The sequence below is a fragment of the Chiloscyllium punctatum genome, chromosome 19 (assembly GCF_047496795.1).
Source record: "Chiloscyllium punctatum isolate Juve2018m chromosome 19, sChiPun1.3, whole genome shotgun sequence".
In the NCBI taxonomy this organism is placed as follows: domain Eukaryota; kingdom Metazoa; phylum Chordata; class Chondrichthyes; order Orectolobiformes; family Hemiscylliidae; genus Chiloscyllium; species Chiloscyllium punctatum.
Window position 1 is genome coordinate 43034283 of NC_092757.1, and position 26368 is coordinate 43060650.

General features: G+C 41.7%; 1 protein-coding gene across 7 annotated transcripts in view; it reads left to right on the forward strand.

Moving 5' to 3' along the window:
- Positions 1-26368, forward strand: part of LOC140491292 (protein CASP-like) — a 618172-nt gene that overhangs the window by 302175 nt on the left and 289629 nt on the right. For all 7 annotated transcript variants that reach the window (XM_072589278.1, XM_072589273.1, XM_072589277.1 and 4 more), the window contains exon 5: positions 16478-16615. In XM_072589278.1, the coding sequence (XP_072445379.1) occupies positions 16478-16615 (138 nt within the window). The remainder of the gene's footprint in view (positions 1-16477; positions 16616-26368) is intronic.

Sequence of the window (26368 nt, forward strand, 5' to 3'; positions counted from 1 at the left end):
TACTTTCTCAATGAGCCTATCATGGGGAACTTTCTCAAACATCTTGCTAAAATCCATGTGCACCACATTCACTGCTCTACCTTAATCAATGTGTTTTGTCACATCCTCAAAGAATTCAATGAGGTTTGTGAAGCATGACCTGCCCCCCTGAGAGCCGTGCTGACTATCTCTAATCAAGCTATGGTTTTCCAAGTAATCATAAATCCTGTCTCTCAGAATCCTCTCCAATAATTTTCCCACCACCGATGTTAGACCGACTGGTCAGTAATTCCCAGAATTACCCCTACTCTCTTTCTTGAACAAGGGAATAACATTTGCCACCTTCTCATCATCTATAGTGGACAATGGGGATCGCCAATGGTGCAGCACCATTTTCCCTCGCTTCCTACCGTAACCATGGGTATATCTGTCTGCCTACAGGAGACTTACCTATCCTCATGTTTTTCAAAATTTCCAGCACATCCTCCTCCTCAACATCAACATGTTTGAGCATATCAGCCTGTTTCACACTGACCTCACAAAGGTCAATGTCCCAGTAGAGTCCTGCTCACTATTGAATTTATGAAGCAACGTATTTAGTAAGGACCTCCCCTACCTCCTCTGACTCCAGGCACAAGTTCTGTCCGCTATCCCTTATCAGCCCTACCCTCACTCTGAGCATCCTTTTGTTCCTCACATAACTGTAGAATGCCTTGGAGTTTTCCTTAATCCTACCCACCAAGGTTTTTACATGCTTCTTTTAGATTAGATTAGATTAGATTACTTACAGTGTGGAAACAGGCCCTTCGGCCCAACAAGTCCACACCGCCCCGCCGAATCGTAACCCACCCATACCCCTACATCTACATCTACCCCTTACCTAACACTACGGGCAATTTAGCATGGCCAATTCACCTGGCCTGCACATCTTTGGAGTGTGAGAGGAAACCGGAGCACCCGGAGGAAACCCACGCAGACACGGGGAGAACATGCAAACTCCACACAGTCAGTCGCCTGAGGCGGGAATTGAACCCGGGTCTCTGGCGCTGTGAGGCAGCAGTGCTAACCACTGTGCCACCGTGCCGCCCACTAGCTCTCCTTAAGTCCATTCTTCAGTTCCTTTCTGGCTACCTTGTAACCTTCTAGGGCCTTATCTGATCCTTGGTTCTTGAACCTTAAGTATGCTTCCTTCTTTCTGTTAACTAGACATTCCATCATTCTTGTCATCCAAGGTTCCTTCACCCTACCATCCCTACCTTGCCACAGCACTCGCAAGTGCTTGCCAAGCAACCTCCATATTTTGTTTGTGCATTTCTCTGAGAATATTTGTTCCAGTTTATGCTCCACAGTTCCTCCCTAATAACATTGCAATTCCCCCTCCCCTAATTAAATAGTTTCCGATACAGTGTGCTCCTATCCCTCTCCATGATAATCGTATTCTCTGGTTCATTGCTCCATACCCAATACTGTCTTGTTTTCTGCAGTCTGCACTATGCTGAATAGTCTCTGGTTCTGTGCAGCTTGAACCATGCCCAGTGATCTTTGATGCCCCGCACCCTGCCCAGGTCTCTCTGGTTCTCATGTCCATCATGCCCAATGCAGTCTGCACCCTGTACCATGTCCAGTGCTCTCTGCTTCACTGTACCCTGCCCAGCATGCCCTCTGCTTCACTATATCCTACCCAGGGCGCTCTCTGCTTCACTATATCTTTCCCAGGGTACTCTCTGTTTCACTGTACCCTGCCCAGCACGCTCTCTGCTTCACTGTACCCTGCCCAGGGCACTCTCTGCTTCACTGTACCCTGCCCAGGGCACTCTCTGGTTCACTGTACCCTGCCCAGTATGCTCTCTGGTTCACCACACCCTGCCCAGTACGTGCTCTGCTTCATTGTACCCTGCCCGGTGTGCTGTCTGATTCAGCGCACCCTGCCCAGCACGCTCTGTGGTACACCGCACCCTGCCCAGCACGCTCTGTGGTACACCGCACCCTGCCCAGCGCGCTGTCTGGCACACCGCACCCTGCCCAGCGCGCTGTCTGGCACACCGCACCCTGCCCAGCGCGCTGTCTGGCACACCGCACCCTGCCCAGCGCGCTGTCTGGCACACCGCACCCTGCCCAGCGCGCTGTCTGGCACACCGCACCCTGCCCAGCGCGCTGTCTGGTACACCGCACCCTGCCCAGCGCGCTGTCTGGTACACCGCACCCTGCCCAGCGCGCTGTCTTGTTTAGCGTGCCCTGCCCAACACGCTCTGCGGTTTAGCGCACCCTGCCCAGCGTGCTTTCTGGTTCACCGCATTCTGCCCAGCACACTGTACACCATCCTCATTGGTTTTTTGGTTCACTGCACTTTTCACCATACCTCATGTTCTCTGTTTTGCTGTTCATGGCACCAAGCCTAATACTCGTTCACTGCACCCTACGCCATGTCCAGTGCTGTCTGATTGCCTGCACCATGCACAGTGCTATCTGGTTCTCTGTATCCTGTATCATGCCCAGTGTTGATTATTCCCCTCTCATTCTTATCTCCTTTACTGCCTGGTGCCTGTCTCCTTCATCCCCAGAGGCCTGTTCTTTTGAGGCCATTATTGATTTTAAAGGATGTTAGGCAAATAGGACCTGAATTCTGCTTTGCCTTCTTGCTTCCTTCTTGTATTTCTTTTAATTCATCTGGTTCTGGTGGTTTATTAACCTTTAGTACAGACTGCCTGTCGAATATTTCCTCCTTATCAAAATTTAAACCCTTCCAGTGTGAGCCGTCACCTCTTCTACTTTTTCATCTGGTCTAAGGTCATCATCTTATTTGGTAAATTCAGGTGCGGCATGTCTCTATGCATAAATCCACCTCTTGATCCTTGATCTGCTGCACTTCTCTTTTTGATATCCTTTAACTATTTATGGGTCAATAGAAAATTTTTGGATTCCTTTTTATGTTGGCTGACACTCACTCTTTGCTTCTGTAATTTATCATAAATGTACTTTTTAATACTTCATTTTTATCTCTTTCATTCTTCTAGAGAGATCTGAATTGTTTTTCCTCCCTTTCTCCTTCATGCTATTGTGCTTTGGCTATAGCCACATTATTTTTTGTTCAAAGGCACCTAATATTTCAGTTGCAGTTTTCTCTGCCAGTCTTTGATTTTGGTTTATTTGGGCTTGGTCCACACTCACCCCTTTGAGTTTGGTTTCCCCTCAGTTAATTGCTCTTATTTTGGCGTATTCCTTCTCCTTTTACATAGCCAACTTAAACATTAGGATACAATTATCATTGTCCTCTCACTATTCCCCCACTAACATTTGATCAACTTGGCACATCTCAGAATGAAGTGTTGTATCTTCTGTCTCCAATGTCTATTATTCTGTAAATAAAATTCCCTTGTACACACACTTAGATCCCTTGCTTGTCTCTTTCTTTTATATGGGAGAAAGTGAGGACTGGAGATTCCTGATGAAGGGCTTAAGCCTGAAACATCGATTCTCTTGCTCCTTGGATGCTGCCTGACTGGCTGTGCTTTTCTAGCACCACACTCTTGACTCATTCCTTTATATGACTACTATCCCAGTCTGTATGATTAATATACTCCATTAGAGTTATTATATAATTCTGTAATTTGCTGTAAATTCCGAATAAATCTGTTTCTCAATATGTTGATGGCCTGTATACTACATGATTTTAGTTCCAACTAGACTCTGTCCTCCTCTGGGACATCCTGTCTTCAGCATTCTAATATTTTCCTAAAGGACTCCCGATGGACTGCAGTGGTTTAAGAAAGCAGTCACCACTTAAAAGCAATTAAAGATGGGCACCAAATGCTGGTCTTGGCAGTGACACTCATCTTTATGTAAGAATTAAGAAGAAATAAATTGCTTTCCTTTCTTCTGTTTTTCTGCAGAACACCTAGTATCTAGGAATATTCAATATACTTCTTTGAGACAGGCCTCCATTGTTAGTGTGGCATCATTTTTCCGTGTGGCTATTTGCATTATGACTTAGCAGTGTTAATCACTGCACACTTCCATAAATGCATAGTAATCCTAACTTAGACTCTTTCCCTCCTATGTTGAATCAATCTAAAACCTTATAAAGCCTACAATTCATGCTTTGTGCCCCTACCAATATTATATGTACTTTGATATGACTATATAGTATTGACTCCTGGTTTCCACAACCCTACCAAGTCAGTTGAATCTTCTCAATAGCACTGACAAACCATTCCCAAGAAAGCTGATCTGGGCTTCATTTAGGTGCCACCCTTCCCACCTGTACAGACAGCTGCATTGTGATATGGCATTTTCCCTGCACCTAGGGGACGCCAAATATATTGACAAAGCCTACTGCCCAGGCTGTAGCATTGATCTCTTTATGGGGAAATGTTATGAAACTGAGAGATCTGGCACAAATTGCATTGCTAACAGCATTGATGTATTTGTTGGTTGAAGTTTGACTGACCCCATATAAGCCCTTAATGGATCCTTGGAAGCAGCTTGTCACTTTAATGACCAAGGGTTAGAATGGCTACCATCCCTATAGGTCTGGCGCTAGCAGCTAGCAAAGTTTTTTGATGGTGCCCAAGGCATTCTTGGTCTATGATGGCAACACATTTGGCTTACCTAAAGGAACTTGCAAGTAGGACAATGGTCTTGGTGCCTCCCATATCTTCTGTGCGTCCTGAAGGGACCTTTAGCTACAACTTCATTCCTTCTCAATTTCTCTTTGCCTTCGTCACATTGTGGCTACAGTAAAGATGCCTGCTGTGGCTGGATCCATTGGTCATAGTTCCAATAACCTGTATGGGAATATTAGAAACATAATAAGTTCTTGTGAATTCTGACTGCTCAAGTTACCGTCACATCCAAGTGACAGTTTAGCATAGTCCTCCATACAGGGACATGAAGAACTTTGAAAAGGACAGCTATGGAATTCCTCTCCATGGACCTTATTCTGATGTGTACAGTAGTATAAACAAAGTATGAGATTGTAAGTGTGGCAAGATTACTGAACCCCATTACCCAGAAAGGCAAAATGCATATAAGCACATGTTGACAAATGCTTACAGCTCAATGTGAAAAGAAATCAGCTCTAATCCCTTGTATAATCTGGATGATCTTTGTGAATTATGTCCTGCAGGTGAAACTTTTAATATGGTTTCACAAAGATTACCGTGGTCAATTTGAAATTACCAGAGATGTGGTAAAGATTACTTGCGGCCAGGACTTATGGCCAGGGCATTGTTGAACACTGCAAGCATTACTCGTTCAGTGTACAATGATTACTTCAACTTGTGTAAATAAAACAAGGAATTGCAGATGCTGGAAATCTGAAACAAACAAAAACAGAAATTGTTGGCGAAGCTCAGACGTCTGGCAGCATCTGTAGAGAGAAAATGGAATTAGTGTTTTGAGTTCATGACATTTCTCAGAAAATGGGCCACTGGACTTGAAAACAGTGACACTGCTTTCTGTCCACAGATGCTGCCAGATCATCTAAGTTTCTCCAGCAATTTCTGCTTTTGTTTGTCTTCAACTTGTATCATTTAAGTAGCTGGTTAATGAAATTGCTCTTTGAAGAGCGTCATATCGCTTAAGAATAGAGCCTGCATATTCAGACAGAAAGAAAACACTTACTCCAAAAACTCAGGCTGAGATTCCAGCTATTTTCCATTTCCATCGCACGTTTGTGATTCGCACAAGGATAGAAAGGTACACAGATCACTCTTTGCTGAGTAAGTCGCAGGCTCAACCTAGGGCACCTCTGAACATTCATATTCCTTTCTTCTTTGCATTCACTGTTGACCTCATCAGATCTGAGCTTTCACATGTTCCCATTTGCTTTAATTTATGACCATCTCGTACTGCATTGTCCCCCTGTCAAAGCCAACATAATAGTAACTGTCAATGATTCTCTCTTTCCAATAGTAATTTATAGAACATAGAACATAGAAGAATACAGCGCAGTACAGGCCCTTCGGCCCTCGATGTTGCGCCGTTCAAAGCCCACCTAACCTACACTAACCCACTATCCTCCATATACCTATCCAATGCCCGCTTAAATACCCATAAAGAGGGAGAGTCCACTACTGCTACTGGCAGGGCATTCCATGAACTTACGACTCGCTGAGTGAAGAACCTACCCCTAACATCAGTCCTATATCTACCCCCCCTTAATTTAAAGCTATGCCCCCTTGTAATAGCTGACATAGAACATAGAACATAGAAGAATACAGCGCAGTACAGGCCCTTCGGCCCTCGATGTTGCGCCGATCAAAGCCCACCTAACCTACACTAACCCACTATCCTCCATATACCTATCCAATGCCCGCTTAAATACCCATAAAGAGGGAGAGTCCACTACTGCTACTGGCAGGGCATTCCATGAACTTACGACTCGCTGAGTGAAGAACCTACCCCTAACATCAGTCCTATATCTACCCCCCCTTAATTTAAAGCTATGCCCCCTTGTAATATGTTGTAATATGTTCTTCCAGTGCACTAACACCTCCCACTTTATATGTTGAGTTGTCTCTGTTCACGATTATTATCCAGTTTGCATTCCAGCACATTGCGTCCAATCCCTGCAATTGACTGAAGGGTGGCTGGACTATCGACTGATGACTGCCAATCTTTGTGCTGGTTGCAGTGGATCTACGGGACTGATAATAGTTCAATCCCAGTACTGCAGTGAAACAGATCTCATCCTGACCACCCTACCCAGGTGATTGACCTTATCCAAGCACCCAGAGTGAGATGAGATGCTGCCTTTGACTGACTGTGGTGACACTCCCTTCTTGACTTGCCCATGGACTTTGAGACATGGCCATTTGCTTAGAGCATGTAAAGTATGTTTACTGCATAAGCTGCTGTTAACATACTGTAGGCATGACATTAATACAGCACAATGCCACACTGCAACATCTCCACCTCCTCAACTGATCACTGCTGATAAGCATGAAGGCTGCCTGGCTTTGTGTCAATGCTAGTACTGAGTGTGTAAGTTCTGAACGAGATGGCAAAGCACAAAAAGGCAAGGCAAAGATGTTGTGAGCATCTGAGTAGGTGCTATCCATGGAGCATGCCCTGAGATGCTGGGGACTACCATCCAAGATAGAGGACTAGAGGAGCATGTAGTGACCTGCTCTGACTTCCATCCCAGGAATGGCTGCTATCTAGTTACTCTGTGCCCCATGAAAGAATAGGTGATTGCTTGTCAGTGCACTGAGAAGAGGTAGCAATGAGATGTAAATACATGGAAACAAGCTTCTCGCCACTCACTAGTGAGATTGTTGTCTCATCATTCAAATCTAGAGTGGAAAATCAACCTTTTGGTTTCAACATGAGAATCTTATTTTTACAGTCTAGCATTACCCATGTTGTTTAGAGGTGGGGAAAATTCAGTCCATTGACATCAAGGACTGATATCAGTATAAACTATGGATTAAACTTGGAATGCAACTCTGAATGCAAGCAGCATCATAGAAATGTTATAATTGAAAAATTGAGCCTTTATATTTAAAAATAAATAATAATTGTTCTTGGGAAATACTGAAATTTGTTCATTGTGAAAAATGTTTAGAATTCACGTGTTTCATTGCTGTTGAGAAAATGTAGTTAACTTGCATTTCCATGAAAATAATTCTGTTTCTTCTATTAAATTATCCCCAGATACTGTGACAATAAAGATGAGATGGGTAGCAGGCACTTTTAGTAAAATTTAATTTCAGGAATTACTGAAAATGTGTCAAATATAAAGAATACAATGTTTGTAAAATTATATAATTCAGCTGAAATAGCATGCAACCCTGATGTATGCAAATATCAGCTGTCTTCATGTTTTCCCCAGATTCTACTTTCCTAATATTCACCAAAGTTTAAATCTGACAGTTTGAGTGCAACTGTGATGCATCCAAATGTCGTTTGTATGCAAACACTTCTCCTGAACATGTTAGTGAGGCATATCTGCAGAATTGCATACACATTGTGACTTTTTCTTTAGTATCATGTATTTCATAGAATCATAGAACGCCTACAGTCTGATAACAATGTGGAAACAAGTCCACACTGACCTTCCGAAGAGTAACTCACGCAGACCCATTCCCCTACATTTAATCCATGACTAATGTAGCCAATCTATGTATCGCTGAACACTGTGGATAATTTATCGTGGTTAATTCACCTAACGTGCCCATCTTTGGATTGTGGGAGAAAACCGAGCACCCGGAAGAAACCCATACAGACATGGGGAGAATGTGCAAACTCCATACAGACTGTTGGCCAAGCCTGGGTCCCTGGCACTGTGAGGCAGCAGTGCTAACCACTGAGTTACCCGTATAAAAATAAAGAACCCTTTTGGCATAAGTGACAGCGGTGGGTATTTGTCTGCATCAGTAGTCAGGAAAGTTATGCCTCTTGATTTATACTTGCCTTCTTTCTAACATGCAGCCACATGTAAATAGTAACTGCATGATTATCATTAAAATTATAACATAGATTGAAACATAAGAAATACACAACTCTTTAATGCCAAGCTTGCTCAGCCTTTGTTTCTGAATCAGAAATAATCTTTTAATATTCATTGCAATTTTTGTAATTGCAACACAATTAATGTGGCCTTCCATTCTGAAGAAATCAGACAAGACTCCAGTCATTTACTCTGTTTCTCTTCATAGATGTTGACATAACTGCTGAATTTCTGTTTTTTTATAAAAGTGGCAAAATGTTTTTTTGATAGTTTCCCAATGGTGCAGGTAGCTCAAAAGGAACCAACCTGATTTATTAGCCTTTACGCTTTGAGTGGGGATCTTTCAATAATATAGGCCACTGCATTCACTGCCTTGGATGACAACTGCTGATGTTCCTTTACTCAAGTTTATATGTCAGCTTTGTCTCAGTTGGTGGCACTGTTTCCTCTGAGTCACAGAGTTCAAGTCCCACATCAGGAGCTGAGCACAAAATTCAAGGCTGACATTCCAGTGTCATTCTGAGGGAATACTACACTATTAGAATTACTGTCCTTTGGGTGTTGGGTTATGACGAGGTACCTCTGCCTTCCCAAGTGGCCATAAAAGATCCCGTGGTACTATTTTGAAGAAGAGTGAGAAATTATCCCAGGTGTTCTGATCAACATGTTTTCCTCAAAATCATTACAAAAGAAGATGATCTGATTATTATCATATTCCTGTTTGTGAGAGCTTACTGTTGCATGGCTTCCTCCATCATAACAGTGACTGCACTGAAAAAGCCAAACAATGGCTGTAATGTGGTTTGAGAAGACTGGTAGTCATAAAAGGCACTATAAAATGGATGTCTTTCCTTTCTGGGCTGTACGTAACAAAGTAAATACATTCCCTTCAAAAAAGAATGCTTATAATGTAGGACTGATTGTTGCATAATTGTTGATCTGGAAATAAACTAGCGTGCATTATTTTAACCTCATTTGTCTTCCATTTAGTATCTTAAAAAAAGCATCAATCCTCATCTGTCACATTTACAGATCATTATCAATTCCCAATTTTACTCCTTAAAACAATAATCTCAATTTTTTTACACATATCTCTTATTAAAACTGACAGCCTAATTAGCCTGTCTGTTATACACAAAAAGTTATCTTATACAGTAATTCTTCTCTGTAAAAATAGCTTCTGGACTTTCACAAGTAATTTCAAAGGCATCTTGACCCCTAGTTCCCATACTGTCTTCCTCTCAGATTGAATACAGATTATCGTGACTTTTGGGTTCAGATACTGTGGCAAGTTTGCAGATGATTTTCACACTGGTCATTCCTCTCCCATTGGATCAGCTGAAGGAATTACTGCAGATGGAAACAGGCCATTTGGCATTTTGAGTCTACGCCGACCTTCTGAAGAGCATCCCACTACCCTATCCCTGTAATGCTGCTTTTCCCATGCCTAATTCACCTAGCCTGCACATCCCTGGACACAATGGGCAAAGTGGCACAGCCATCCACCTGACCTGCACATCTTTGGACTTTCGGAGGAAACCAGAGTACCTGGAGGAAACCCATGCAGACATGGTAGGGTTAGGGGGTGGAGGGGGAGGTGAACATGCAAACTACACACAGTCACCCGAGGCTGGAATTGAACTCTGGTTCCTGGTGTTGTGAGGCATCAGTGCTAACCACTGAGCTACCGGAACCCTCTTGTAGTGCCAACACATGTGCCTCGATCAGGATCAAGCTTGATCCACTTGGACACTGTCAATCTGTTAGAAAATATTTGGGGAAAGATATTTTTAAATTTGCATTTGTTATTTAAAAAAAGGCAAGGCAATAGGCTACATGAATTTGTAGAATGTGTAGTACAGTTAATTGTTGTTATTAATGCCTTTTTTAAAAAAAAGGAAAATTTGCATTTATTTAGAAAAGCAAAATATTGCAGTTGCTGGAAATCTGAAATAAAACAGAAAATTCATGAAATACTCAACAAATCAGGTTAGATCTTTGAAGAGAAACAGACGAACGTTTTAGGTGGATGATAACCCATCATCATCATACCCACTGAGCATTTCAAGTGCTTTCTGATTTTGTTGTATTTATATTAGGCTTTTCTTCTGAACACTTTTAACCAATGAAGTACTTTTGAGTTGTCATTGTTGTCATGATAGCCAAATCAGGATATTTGGGAACAATGACAGGATCGTTATTTATCTCACACGTCAGATTAGTTTTTATATTGTATAGGTGTACTTTTGTGTCAGGCATGTCCTCAGCAAGTGTTTGCTCATTCCTCCTTTACAACAAGTAAACAAGCGTACAATGTCAGTACCAGGTTAAGGTTGTAGGCTCATGGCCACTACTCTGCAAGTGAACCAACCGATTTAGAAAGTTTCCAGGCCACTTGCAGGAGAGTCTGGCAGAGCACTAGCAGGGCTAATTAAAAATCAATGATGAAAAAAAGAGAAAAAGCAACTTAGAAGTTGAGATTTTGATTTTGTACCACATCCAGAAGTATTTGATGCAGGATATTGTCCTTTAAGCTGCTTCTGATCCATGATTCAACTGTGAAAGGACGACTGAAATAAGAGAGTAAATATATGATGATGGAAGATCTGGGACAGATAGAGTTCTCTGCAGTCATGAGCTATGTTCTTCCAATTCCTTACTTTTCTGTGTAGACTGCAGAAGTCTTTGTGTGTCAGTGACTTCTAAAATCGGAAGTCACTGCTGGAACTGGCTTTGGCACACTGATTGGAGTATGCGAACTCTCAGAGCATGACACTCAGCTTAGAGGGAATATTAATCATGAGTCCCGAATGCTGTGTTGCCTGCTCGGTGCCAGACTTAAGAACATCTCAAGGCTGGAGAAGAGGTGGGAAAAGAAGGATCCATTTGTTATCATCCATCCTAGTACTAATGACATTGATAGGTCAAGGGCGGAGGTTCAGATAGAGTCAGGGAGACAGGGCCTTTGGCCCAAACTTGTCCATGCTGACCAAAATGTCCATCACTGCTAACCTTATTTCCTACATATGGCCCAGATCCTTCTAAACCTTTTCTATCCATGTATTTGTCAAAATGCCTTTTAGATGTTGTTAATGTGCCTGTCTCAACCACTTCACTGGCAGCTCATTCCATATGTTACCTCCCATCAGCTTCTCTTTTATTCTTTCCCCTCTAACTTGAAACTGATACCCTTTAGTCCTGGGAAAAAGACTGAGTGCATTCACCCTATCATTGCCTCTCATGATCTTTTATGCTTCTGTAGGATCCCTCCTCATTTTCCTCCGCTCTAAAAAAGAGTCCTAACTTGCCCAACCTTTCCCTACAATTCAGACCATTGACAACATTCTTGAAAATTTCTTCTGCACTCTTTCCAGTTTAATAATATCCTTCCTACAGCAAGGTGACAAAAACTGAAGAGAATAATCCAAGTACAACCTCACCAACATCCTGTACAACAGCAACATAACTTCCCAACTTCTATACTCAATGCCCTGACTGATAAAGTCCAGTGAGCCAAAAGCCGCCTTCATTTCCCAGTCTGAAATCTTCATTTCCCATTCTTGGTTTCATGCACCTGAACTCCACAGTCCCTGTGTTCCACTACACTCTGTAAAGCCCTACCATTCACCATGAAACTCTTACCTTGATTAGACTTTCCAAAATGCAAGACCTCATGCTTATCCAAATTAAACTCCATTTGCCATTCTCAGTATACTTCCCCAGCTCCTCAATGTCCTGCTGCAGTTTCTGATAACCTTCCTCACTTTCCACGGTACCACCTATTTTCGGGTCATCTGCAGACATACAAATCATGCTTTGTGCATTCTTGTCCAAATCATTGATATAAATAACAAACAGCAATGGGCCCAGTGCTAAACCCTGAGACACTCCACTAGTCACAGGGCAAAAAGGGGAAATGAGATAGTGTTGGCAAATAGAATTAAGGAGAATCCAAAGGGTTTTTCCAAATATATTAAGGACAAAAGGGTAACTAGGGAGACAATAGGGCCCCTCAAAGATCAGCAAGGTGGCCTTTGTGTGGAGCCACAGAAATGGGGAAGATACTAAATGAATATTTTGCATCAGTATTTACTGTGGAAAAGATATGGAAGGTATAGACTGTAGGGAAATAGATGGTGACATTTTGCAAAATGTCCATATTACAGAGGAGGAAGTGCTGGATGTCTTGAAATGGGTAAAGGTGGATAAATCCTCAGGTCCTGATTAGGTGTACCCGAGAACTCTGTAGGAAGCTAGAGAAGCGATTGCTGGGCCTCTTGCAGAGATATTTGTATCATCGATAGTCACAGGTGAGGTGCCGGAAGACTGGAGGTTGGCTAACGTGGTGCCACTGTTTAAGAAGGGCAGTAAAGACAAGCCAGGGAACTGTAGACCGGTGAGCCTGACCTCGGTGGTAGGAATCCTGAGGGACAGGATGTACATGTATTTGGAAAGGCAAGGACTGATTAGGGATAGTCAACATGGCTTTGTGTGTGGGAAATCATGTCTCACAAACTTGACTGAGTTTTTTGAAGAAGTAACAAAGAGGATTGATGAGAGCAGTAGATGTGATCTATCGACAAGGTTCCCCATGGGAGACTGATTAGCAAGGTTAGATCTCATGGAATAAAGGGAGAACTAGCCATTTGGATACAGAACTGGCTCAAAGGTAGAAGACAGAGAGTGGTGGTGGAGGGTTGTTTTTCAGACTGGAGGCCTGTGACCAGTGGAGTGCCACCAGGATCAGTGCTGGGTCCTCCACTTTTTGTCATTTACATAAATGATTTAGATGCGAGCATAAGAGGTACAGTTAGTAAGTTTGCAGATGACACCAAAATTGAAGGTGTAGTGGACAGAGAAGAAGGTTACCTCAGATTACAACAGGATCTGGACCAGATGGGCCAATGGGCTGAGAAGTGGCAGATGTAGTTTAATTCAGATAAATGCGATGTGCTGCATTTTGGGAAAGCAAATCTTAGCAGGACTTATAAACCTAATAGTGAGGTCCAAGGGAGGGTTGCTGAACGAAGAGACCTTGGAGTGCAGGTTCATAGCTCCTTGAAAGTGGAGTCGCAAGTGAAGGTGGCGTTTGGTATGCTTTCCTTTATTGGTCAGAGTATCGAGTACAGGAATTGGGAGGTCATGTTGTGGCTGTACAGGACATTGGTTAGGCCACTGTTGGAATATTGCGTGCAATTTTGGTCTCCTTCCTATCGGAAAGATTTTGTGAAACTTGAAAGGGTTCAGAAAAGATTTACAAGGATGTTGCCAGGGTTGGAGGATTTGAACTATAGGGAGAGGCTGAAAGGCTGTTTTCCCTGGAGTGTCGGAGGCTGAGGGGTGACCTTATAGAGGTTTACAAAATGATGAGGGGCATGGATAGGATAAATAGATAAAGTCTTTTCCCTGGGGTTGGGGAGTCCAGAACTCGAGGGATAGTTTAAGGTGAGAGGGGAAAGAGACCCAAGGGGCAACTTTTTCATGCAGAGGGTGGTACGTGTATGGAATGAGCTGCCAGAGGATGTGGTGGAGGCTGGTAGAATTGCAACATTTAAGAGGCATTTGGATGGGTATATGAATAGGAAGGGTTTGGAGCGATATGGGCTGGGTGCTGGCAGGTGAGATGAGATTGGGTTGGGATATCTGGTCGGCGTGGACAGGTTGGACCGAATGGTCTGTTTCCATGCTGTACATCTTTATAACTCTATGACTCCAGTCCGACAAGCATCCTTCCACTATTACCCTCTGCTTCCTGCCTTGCAGTAAATGGTAGAAAGTGTTAAATGGGGAAGGGTTTGCGAGAAAATATAGGCTACAGAGCAAAACAATATGGTTGCTTTGTAGTATATCCATATGAATGACAATACTCAGTGGGACGAGAAGGGGGCATAGTGTACGACCATAGAAGAACAGCAACAAGTCAGGTCAAGGGGGATAAAATAACAAAAAGGCAAAAATATTGGCCCTTTACATGAATGCACATGGTGTGCAGAACAAGGTCAATAAATTGATTGCTCAAATAGAGATTAGTAAGTATGCGACTTTTCAAAAGGACAGGCAGGAAGGAAACAGTGGTGCATAACTTTATTATTGAGGGATAGAATAAATACAATAGCAAGAAATGACCTTGAGTTTTCAGATATAGAATCAATGTAAATGGAGGTGAGAAATAATACAGGAGAAGACACTGATAATAGTAGTCTATAGACACCCTAATAGTAGCTATATGGTAGGACAGAGAATAAATCAGGAGATATTGAGGGCATTTACAGAAGGCGAAATGTTAATCTTGTGTAACTTTAATCTTCGTGTAGATTTTGAAAGTCACATTTACAGAGGGTAGCCACAAATAAGGATCAATAAAGTGTATTTGGGATAATTTCTGAGAAACTATGTTATGAATTTAACTAAGGATCAGCCTATTTTGGATCTGGTGGTGTATATTGAGGCAATTTCAATAAACAATCACAAAGTAGTACAAGATATCCTAAAAAAAAAGTTGCAATAACATGACAGAATTTAACATTAAATTTGAGAGCTGAAAACATGGGTCAGAAACAGCAGTAACTTAAATAACGGTAATGACAAAGGAATGAGGGTAGAGCTCGTTGAGGTGGATTTGCGAGGGTTTAGCAGCAAAGCTAGTTGAATTATAGTGACAGACATTTAAGAAAATAGTTTATTGCTCACAACAAGGATAATCCCATTGAGAAAGAAAGTTTCCAGGAAGAGCATAAACCAACCACGGTTGACCAGAGAAGTTGAGGATAGCATCAAATAGAAAGAAAAGATATACAAAGTGGCAAAGCCAGAGGATTGGAGAAGTTTTAAAGGCAAATGAAAAGATGACTGAAAAAAGTAAAGAGGGAGAAAATAAACTTTGAGTATTATCTGTAAGTAATTTCAGACATCTGGCAAGAGTTTCTTTAAATATATAAAGAAGCCAAAATGAAGATTTGCTCCTGAGGAAATAAGGCCAGGGAAGTAGTAATGGGAAGCAAGGAAATGAAAGAAGAGTTGAATAAATAATTTCCAACAGAGTACAAGACACAAGTGGCATTCCAAAATAATTAAGGGGCAAAAGAAAGAAAGAAAATAAATATGCTACTTTTTCTCTCATAATAATTGTTAGGGAACTAAATGGAGCTAAACATCGATGAGTCTCTTGGACCTGAAATGATACATCCAAGGATACCAAAGGAAGTAGCCACTTGGATAATGGCTATACCTTGGTAGTAACCTTCTAAAAATCCTTACATGCTGGAAAGGTCCTGGAGGATTGGAAAACTGCTAATGTAGCACCTTTTTTCAAACAATGAAGGAGACAAAGTGCAGGTGACTATTGACCAATCAGCTTAACATCTGTTATTGGGAAAATGTTAGTATTGTGTAATAGCAGAGCATTGAGATATATGTCATATAATCAGGCTGTGTCAGCATGGCTGCTTGAAGAGCAAATTATACCTGACCAAATGATTGGAATTCTTAAGAAGTCATGATTTGGAGATGGAGTGTACGAAGTTAAAAATCACACAACACCAGGTTATAGTCCCACAGGTTTATTTGGAAGCAGTAGCTTTGGGAGCGCTGCTCCTCCATTAGGTGGTTGTGGAGTATAAGATCGTAAGACACAGAATTTATAGCAAAAGTTTACAGTGTGATATAACAGAAATTATATATTGGAAAAGACCTGGATTGTTTGTTAAGTCACTCATCTTTTAGAATGAACAAGTTGATTTCAGTTCTTTCAATTGTAAATCACAGAATTTAAAAAAAATTACATTCTCAAGTGAACTTTAACAATTGGTGTCACGTATGTTTTTCCTTTTGTTGGTTCCCTCACCCCTTGCCGTAGACCCATTCTAATCAATATGTCCTTTAGGACCTGACTGGAACTCGAGAGCATAGAATGAGAGGGGAAAAATTTAAAAGGGACCTACATGGCAGCTTTTTCACACAGAGAGTGGAGCATGTATGGAATGATTTCTTCAGTTCTAGTGTGTCTGATTATCTGTGATGATTTTCCCTTCTGTTGTTGCTTTGTAGATCCTGTTCAAGCGTTAGATCTAGGACAACAACTCCAGCTCAAAGTCCAACGTATGCATGATATTGAAACAGAGAATCAAAAGCTGCGGGAAACGCTTGAGGAGTACAACAAAGAGTTTGCGGAAGTCAAGAATCAGGGTAAGGATTAGGAACTTCCACTTCATATTACATCTGTAAATGCTGGTTGTTTCTTTCATGGTTGGATGATGATATCATTGCCTACATGACCTGTGATATTAATAGTTTCTGTTTGAGGAGCCTGGTTAGAATCTAAGAGACATAGAGTCTATGCAGTGAGTTTATTGTCCGTACCAGGGTAACAGCTCTCTCCCCAACTTCCATTTGTTACCCTATATAGATATTTTCTGATCAACCTGTTCAGAGATGTTATTTTGGAGCAAGTGGGAATTGAACCCAGGCCTCCTGGCGTAGATGCACGGACACTATACTGCACTACAAAAGCCCTACACTCTATCTTGTATATCAAGGCATCAATTAGTAGACATCACCTGTAATGTTGACTAAATATTCTGTTTGGGACAGTGGTTATCATGCAACATTCTATGGACAATTTTTTCTCAGATTGTCCTTTGCATACAATTTCCTTCATAATATTGGACAAGTATACCTTCATATCCGTCATTTCTAATTTCAACAGCTAAGGTACTTCTAAATACTGTTTTTATTTTCTTACCTTATAGCTCAGTGAACATCACTTTATAATTCTTTCCCATCAAGAACAGAATAAACTTTGCCCTAGTTGACTACCTTTGAACAGTAAAAGCTTGCAGCATGCTGCTGTGTAGAGGGACCCTGGGTGTTCTTGTTTACGAATCTCAGAAGGCTGGTTCACAGGTGCAAAGGTAATTAGAAGACAAATGGAATTTTGTCCTTCGTTGCTCGAGGGATTGAGTTTAAAAGCAGAGAAGTGTGTTACAGGTGTGAACAGAGTGCTGGTGAGGCCATACCTGGAGTACTGCATGCAGTTTTGTCCTCCTTACTTGAGAAAGGATTCACTGGCACTGGAGGGGGTGCAGAGGAGATTCACTAGGTTGATTCAGGAGTTTGAGTGGGTTTGTTTATGAGGAGAGAATGAGTAGACTGAGATTATATTCATTGGAATTTAGAAGAATGAGGTGGGATCTTTTAGAAACACATAAAATTATGAAGAGAATAGATAAGATAGAAGCAGGGAGGTTGTTTCCATTGGCAGGTGAACCGAGAACAAGAGGGAAAAGCCTCAAAATTAGGGGGTGCAGATTTAGGAGAAATTGAGGACTGCAGATGCTGGAGATCAGATTAAAAACGTGTGGCACTGAAAAAGTACAGCAGGTCAGGCAGCAGCCGAGGACGAGGAGAGTCGACACTTCGGGCATAAGTCCTTCATCAGGAATACAGATTTAGGACTGAGTTGGGGAGGGACTTCTTCACCCAAAGGGTTGTGAATGTGTGAAATTCCCTGCCCAGTGAAGTAGTTGAGGCCTTCTCATTGAATGTTTTTAAAGCTAAGTAGGTCGGTAACAGTTTCATTATCTTTGTGTCAAGCAAAAAATAAGGAACACATTTTTGTGCATCCTTTAGCTGTTACTTTATAGATTATTAAAGTGGACAAATGGATCACAACATGCATTGAAAACCAAAGTTTGCCTCTGCCTGGAGCACAAAGTATTTCAAAAATATCAACATTAATTGCAGTGCCCTCAATATTAAAACTAACACTGGGAAATCAATTGTTGCATCTGCAGAGAAAGAAGCATCTTTGGCAGTAAAAATAGAAATTTACATTGGTTAGCACTGCTCCCTCACAGCGCCAGAAACTCAGTTCAATTGCAGCCTTGGGAGTCTGTATAGAGGTTGCATGTTCTCCCTTTGTTTGTGTGGGTTTCTGCCAGATGCTCTAGTTTCTTCCCAGAGATGTGCAGGTTAGGTGGATTGACCATGCTAAATTGTTCAGTGATGTCCAGGGATGTGCAAATCAGGTGAATTAAGTGTGAGTTATGGGAATAGAGTGAGGGTCTCAGTCTGGGTGGGATACTCTTTGAAGGGTTGGTGTGGACTCAATTTGCTGAATGGTCTCTTTTTGCACCATAGGGATTCTATGATGTATGATTTTTCAGCAAACTTTAAATTCATCAGTTTCTCTCTGTAATTTTCCGCCATGATTGATCTCTGAAAACAATCAGTCATACTTAAAGGATTTTTGTCATTTGCCACCAAATTATAGAGCACAATAACACATTTCCTACATGCACCGGCACATTGTTTGACCCAGATATATGCTTCAGAGCATGGCAAGCTGCTTTTTCAATCTATCTGGGGAAGTTTGCAGATGTTTCAACTGACTTCCTCAAGGAGCTATCAGTTCAGTTTCAAATTCAGCAATGAAAAGTTGAACTACTGTGGGCACAGTCTTGATTTTGCCTACGTCACTCCTTGCTAAAATTGTACTGCAGTTTTTGCTGATGCTGAATGTAGACTATAATATAACCAGTTCATTGCATTAAAAACTGTGTAAGTCCTTTGATCATTAAAAATGATACAAAATCCCATTGATCTGTCTATCATGATATATCTGCTTGATATAAGTTATTTTGTAAAAATGTCAGCTGATTGTGACAAGTTGGGTGCAACCTTTACAACTGTGGAAGGAGTAGGTAAAGCCTCCTGTCATTGTATGTGTGAATCCTGAATGTGGGGCTGGGGTGAGACCTGGGATGTCTGCAAATCCATGTAGTTGTCAAAATCGAAGCTTGTTTCCAAAAGAAAAACTGAAGAAGGAAAAGGATTCACTTCTTGCAAAATTTCAAATTGATTGTTTAACATCAATAAACAAGACCTTACAATTAATAAGGCCACATGTTAACAATTAGAGGAATAACCGAATGAGGACAATTTTAGCTGTCTAGTCCATTGCCTTTCATTCAGCATGACATATTTCTGCAGCTACCAATACGTGCAATTATATGCTTTCCTCCCCAATAAATACACTATTTGCTCCTCCTTGGTAGCTCCTCTTATACAACTTTCAGCCCTGTTCCGCGTCCCAGGAATGCAGACTTGAATGCCTGTATGTCTCTACACTGAGGCCACCCATCACCACTTTGTGTGGAGCCAGCATGTTATATGTGTTTGATTCAGGACAGATGTAGCAGCTGAAATGGCATCGTGAGATGCTGTATGCCATCAGCAGTGGCAGAATTGTAATAAACCAAAATCTGTAATGACCTTGTCCAGAGTATCCTGTACTCTTTCATTAATATCAAATCAGGAGAGCACTCATGGTTCAATGAAGAATGTGAAGAAGCATTCGAAGAATAGTATCAAGTATATTTGAAAATGAGGTATCAACTGAGTGAAACTGCAACTTAGAACTAGATTAGAGCTAGAACTTAAGCTGCTGCTTCTGCTGTTTAATTATATGTAGAGAGGGCTAAAACATCCAACAACCCATGGATTCAATCAAAGCTCTGCAATTCTTCCTCATCCAGTCATGAATGGCTATGGACAATTAAGGAAATAACAGAAGGAGACAGCTCTACAATCACTCAAACCTCAATGATAATGAATCCTTGCACATCGTTCTCTTGTCAAGGGGAAGAAGAAGGCTTATGTTAAGATAAACATGAAGGCTCAGTTAGGGCATTTGAGAATTACAAGCTAGCCAGCAAAGACCTAAAGAGAGAACTAAGAAGAGCCAGGAGGGGACATGAGATTTCATTGGCATGTAGGATCAAGGAAAACCCTAGAGTTTTCTATAGATATATTGGGAATAAAAGAATGACTAGAGTAAGATTAGAGCCAGTCAAGGACAGTAATGGGAGGTTGTGCATGGAGTCTGAGGAGATAGGGGAAGTGCTAAATGAATATTTTTCATCGGTATTCACACTGGAAAAAAGATAATGTTGTTGAGGAGACTACTGAGATACAGGCTACTAGACTAAATGAGATTGAGGTTCACAAGAAGGAGGTGTTAGCAATTCTGGAAAATGAGAAAAGAGATAAGTCTCTAGGGACGGGTGGGATTTATCCTAGGATTCTTTGGGAAACCAGGGAGGAGATTGCAGAGCCTTTGGATTTGATCTTTCTGTCATCATTGTCAACAGGAATAGAGTCAGAAGACTGGAGGATAGCAAATGTTGTCCCCTTGTTCAAGAAGAGGAATAGAGACAACCCTGGTAATTATAGACCAGTGAGCCTTACTTCAGTTGTGGGTAAAGTGTTGGAAAAGGTTATAAGAGATAAGGATTTATAATCATCTAGAAAGGAATAAGTTGATTAGGGATAGTCAACATGGTTTTATGAAGGGTAGGGTGTGCCGCACGAATCTTATTGAGTTCTTTGAGAAGGTGACCAAACAGGGGGAAGTGGGTAAAGCGGTTGATGTGTTGTATATGAATTTCAGTAAGGTGTTTGATAAGGTTCCCCACAGTAGGCTATTGCAGAAAATATGGAGGCATGGGATTGAGGGTGATTTAGTGGTTTGGTTCAGAAATTGGATGGTTGATAGGAAATGTTCTTCCTGGAATTCAGTTACTAGTGATGTACCACAAGGGCCTGTTTTGGGTCCACTGCTGATTTATCATTTTTATAAATGACCTGGGCATAGGAGGATGAGTTAGTAAATTTGTGGAATGACATTAAGTTCGGTAGAGTTGTGAACAGTGACAAAGGATATTGCAGGTTGCAGAGAGACAGAGATAAGCTGCAGAGCTGGGCTGAGAGGTGACAAATGGAGTTTAATGTGGAAAAGTGTGAGGTGATTCACTTTGGAAGGAGCAACAGGAATACAGAGTACTGGGCTAATGGTAAGATTCTTTGCAATGTAGATGAGCAAAGCGATGTCCGTGTCCATGTACCTAGATCCCTGAAAGCTGCCATCCAGGTTGATAGGATTGTTAAGATGGTACACAGTGTGCTAGCTTTTATTGGTAGAGGGATTGCATTTCAGAGCCATGAGATCATTTTGCAGTTGTACAAAACTCTGGTGCAGCCGCACTTGGAGTATTGCCTACAGTTCTGGTCACCCCATTATAAGGATGTGGAAGCTTTGGAAAGGGTTCAGATGTGATTTACTAGGATGTTGCCTGGTATAGAGAGAGGGTCTTTTGAGGAAAGGCTGAGGGACTTGAGGCTTTTCATTAGATAGAAGAAGGTTGTGAGGTAACTGAATTGAGACACATAAAATAATCAGAAGAGTTAGATAGGTTGGACAGTGAGAGCCTTTTTGCTCGGATGGTGATGGCTAGCATGAGGGGGACATAGCTTTAAATTGAGAGGTGATAGATATAGAACAAATGTCAGAGGTAGTTTCTTTACTCAGAGAGTTGTAGGGGTGTGGAACGCCCTGCCTGCAACAGTAGTAGACTCACCAACTTTAAGGGTATTTAAATGGTCATTGGATAAAAATATGGATGAAAATGGAACAGTGTAGGATAGATGGGCTTCAGATTGGTTCCACCGGTTGGCGTGAAATCGAAGGCCTGTACTGTGCTGTCATAGAATAGAAACATAGGATCCCTACAGTGTAGAAACAGGTCCTTTGGCCCAACAAGTCCACACCAACCCTCCAAAGCGTACCCCACACAGACCTATTTCCCCTACCCTATATTTCCCCTGACTAATAACTTACTCATCCCTGAAGCACATCTTTGGATTGTGGGAGGAAACCGGATGTTCTGTGTTCTGTGAATATCTGTCCAAAAGACAAGGCAGAAACACTTCCAACCATCTTCAGCTTTTTGTGTCAATTGGATGATCTACTTTGCCTGCCACCTGAGTTCTCCAGCATCACAGGTGCCAGTCTTCAGCCAATTTGATGCATTGAACATGATATAATTGCACACAGCAAAGGCTATGGCTCCTGGCAACAACCTTGTGATACTACTGAAGACTGATGCTTCAAATTTGGCTTCCTCCTGGTCAGGGTCTTCCAGTACAGTTACAATACTGACATTTCCTTGACAATATGAAGCTTATAATCTACATGCAAGAAATCAAATCTGACCAATACTTCATCATAGAGTCAAGAGTCATACAGCATGGATATAGATCCTTCGGTTCAACCAGTTCATGCTGAGCATAATCCCAATCTAAACTAGAACCGCCTGCCTCTAAGCATTTCTTAATCATGTACTTATCCGTATATCTGTTAAATGTTGCAATTGTATCCACATCCACCACTTCCTCTGAAAGTTCATTTTACACACGAACGACTTTGTGTAAAAAGATTGCCCCTCATATCCTTGTTAAATCTTTCTCCTCTCAACCTTAAAAATATGCAGTTAAAAACACACAACACCAGGTTATAGTCCAACAGGTTTAATTGGAAGCACACTAGCTTTTGGAGCGACGCTCCTTCATCAGGTGATTGTGCACCCTTGTCTTGAAATCCCCCACTTTCAGGAAAAAAAAACCTTTATCTATACCTGGCATGATTTTCAAACCTTGATAAGGTCAACTGTCAAACTCCTATGCACCAGTGCAAAAATGTTGGAGCTTACCCAACCTTTCCTTACAACTCAAACCCTCCATTCCCAGCAATATCCTGATAAAGCTCTTCTGAACCGTCTCCAGCTTAATAATATTTTCCCAAAACACAGGGAAACCAGAACTGGACAGAGATTTCACCAGTTGGAGCTATATCTTGTGCCAAGAAAGATAATGTCGGTTTTGGTGACCACACGTTTCCAAGGACATCCCTGCAGTTCATGATGTCATGTCCCAGTCAAAATTATCTTCAGCTGTTTTATCGATAATCTGCCCTCCATCATAAAGTCAGAAATGGTGATGTTTGGTGGTGATTGTGCACTCTGTAGTACCATTTGCAATCCTTTGTTCCTGCCTACATGCTGAAAGACCTACACCACATCCAAGCCTGTGCTGTTAAGTGAAGAGTAAACTTCATGCTAATCAAGTACCAGACCATCTCGAACTAGAGAGCATCTAAACCACCATCTAGTGACCTTTAATTATATTACTATTGCTGAATCTGACATCAATAGCGTATGGAAGCACAATTGACCAGAATCTTAACTGGTCATATTAGTAGTATGATTGCATTATCCTTGGAATTCTGTAATGAGGATCTGATCTCATGATTTCCACAAAGTCTCGTATGGTAATTATATCCTTTAATGCAAATTAAAGTGTACCAGAAAAGCACAGCAGAGACGATGACCTAGTGGTATTATCAGTAGAATATTAATCTGGAACTCAGCTAATGTTCTGGGGACTTAGGTTCGATGGAATGGTGGAATATGGCAGATGGTGAAATTTAAATTCAGTAGAAAACATAATCTGAAGTTAAGAATCTACTGAGGGCCATGAGACCATTGTCGATTGTTGGGAAAACCATCTGGCTCAGTAATGTCCTGCATGGAAAGAAATCTGCCATCCTCACCCACATGTGACTCCAGACCCAGAGCATTGTGATTGACTCTGACTTTTAACTGCTCTTTGATATAGCCTTGCAAGCCAGTTGTATCAATTACAATGAAGTCTCAAAGAAATGAAACTGACAGACCACCTGGTCTTGACCTAGGTACTGGAATAGAAAATGGGAGAAACAGCCCTGTTGATCCTGCAAGTCCTTATTAATACCTGGGGGCTAGTGACAAAATTTGGGAGAGCTGTCTGGTAGACGAGTCAAGTAACAGACTGATACAGTCATACTCAGAGAATCATACATTACAGACAATGTTGTAGACACCACCACCATTTTCCCTGGGTATATCTTGTCCCACTGGCAGGACGGACCCAGCAGAGGTGGCAGAGCAGTGGTATATGCTTGGAGGAAGTTGCTTTCGGAGGCCGCAATATTGACTCCAGACACCATGAAGACTCACAGCTTCAGTTTAAAGATGGGCAAGGAAGCCTCTCGCTGATTATCAAATACCATTCTCCCTCTGTTAATGAATAAGTACTTCTCCATGTTGACTATCATTTGAAGGAAGCACTGAAGCGGCAAGAGTACAAAATATATTATGGTTGGGGATTTCAATATCCAAGACTAAGACTGGCACAGCAGCAGCATGACTGATTAAACTGATCGGGTCCTAAAGGATATGTTTACTAGAGTGGGTCTGTGCCAGGGTGTGAGGGAAAAACAAAAACAAATTGCTGGAAAAGCTCAGCAAGTCTGGCAGTGTCTGTGGAGATAAATCAAAGTTAATATTTTGGGTTGAATGATCCTTCCTCAGAACTGGACATTGAGCAACTAGAGTTTCTGAGGAAGACTCACTCATAGAGTCGAGGAGCCCTATAGCACAGAGACAGGCCCTTTGGCCCAAACTAGTCCATGCTGTCTAAAATGTCCATCTGCACTAACCTTATTTCCCTGCATTTGGCCCATACCTTTCCTATCCATGTGTTTGTCTAAATGCCTTTTAAATATTGTTAATGTACCCGCCTCAATCACTTCCTCTGGCAGCTTAATCCAGAAGCGTACCACCCTCTGTTAAGATTAGGTTAGATTACCTACAGTGTGGAAACAGGCCATTTGGCCCAACCAGTCCACACCGACCCTCCGAAGAGTAACCCACCCAGACCCGTTTCCTTCTGACTAATGCACCTAACACTACGGGCAATTTAACATGGCCAATTCACCTGGCCTGCACATTTTTGGATTGTGGGAGGAAACTGGAGTGCCCGGAGGAAACCCACGCAGTGTTAAAAAAAAAAGTTACTCCTCTGGTTCCCTTGTATTCTTTCCCCTCTAACCTTAAACCGATGCTCACTCTATTCGTGCTTGTCACAATCTTATACATTTCTATAAGATCCTCCCTCAGTCTCCTATGCTCTAAAGAAAAAGTCCTAGCTTGTCTAACCTCTCCCCATAACTCACACCATTGAGTCCTGGCAACATCCTTATAAATTTCTTCTGCACTCATTACAGTTTAATAACATCCTTCCTATAGTAAGGTCACAGACCTGAAGAAAATACTCTAAATACAACCTGACCAACGTCCTGTACAACTGCAACATAATTACCCAACTTCTACACCCAGTGCACTGACTGATGAAGGCCATTGTGCTAAAGGTCTTCTTCACTGCCCTGTCTATCTGTGACTCCACTTTCAGAGAACTGTGCACCTAAATTCCAAGGTCCCTTTGTATCACTACACACCTTAAAGCCCTACCATTCTCCATGAAACTCCTACCTTGAATTGACTTTCCAAAATGCAAGACCTCACACTTATCTATATTAAACTCCATTTGCCATTTCTTGGTGCACTGATCAATATCCTGCTGCAATCTCTGATAATCTACCTCATTGTTTACGATAATGCCTATTTTAGTGTCATCAGCAAACTTACTAATCATGCCTTGTACATTCTCATCCAAATCATTGATATGGATATCAAACAGTAACAGGCCCAGCACTGACCCCTGAGGTACACCACTAGGCACAGGCCTCCAGTCTGACAAGCATCCTCTGCTTTCTACCAACAAGCCAACTTTGTATCCAATTTGCCAGCTCTCCTTGGATTCCAAGAAATCGAACCTTCCAGACAGGCTTACTATGTGGAATCTAATTAAAAGCCTTACTGAAATCTGTATGCACTATGTCTACTGCCCTGCCCTCATCAACCTTCCTGATCACTTCATTAAAGAACTCTAACTTGACCTGAAACTTTAACTGATTTCTCTCTACAGATCCTATCAGATCTGCTGAACTTCTCCCATGATTTTTGTTGTTGTTTCTGATTTACGCCATCCATAGTTCTTTCAGTTTTTAAAAGGAAAGAATATACTTGACCTCGTGCTTAACAATCTGCCAGCTGCAGGTGCACTTGTCCATGGAAGTCTCAATAAAAGAGTGACTGCTGTGCAGTCCCGCTTTTACATTAAGTGTTATGCAGCATGATGACCATGCTAAATGGGACAAACATC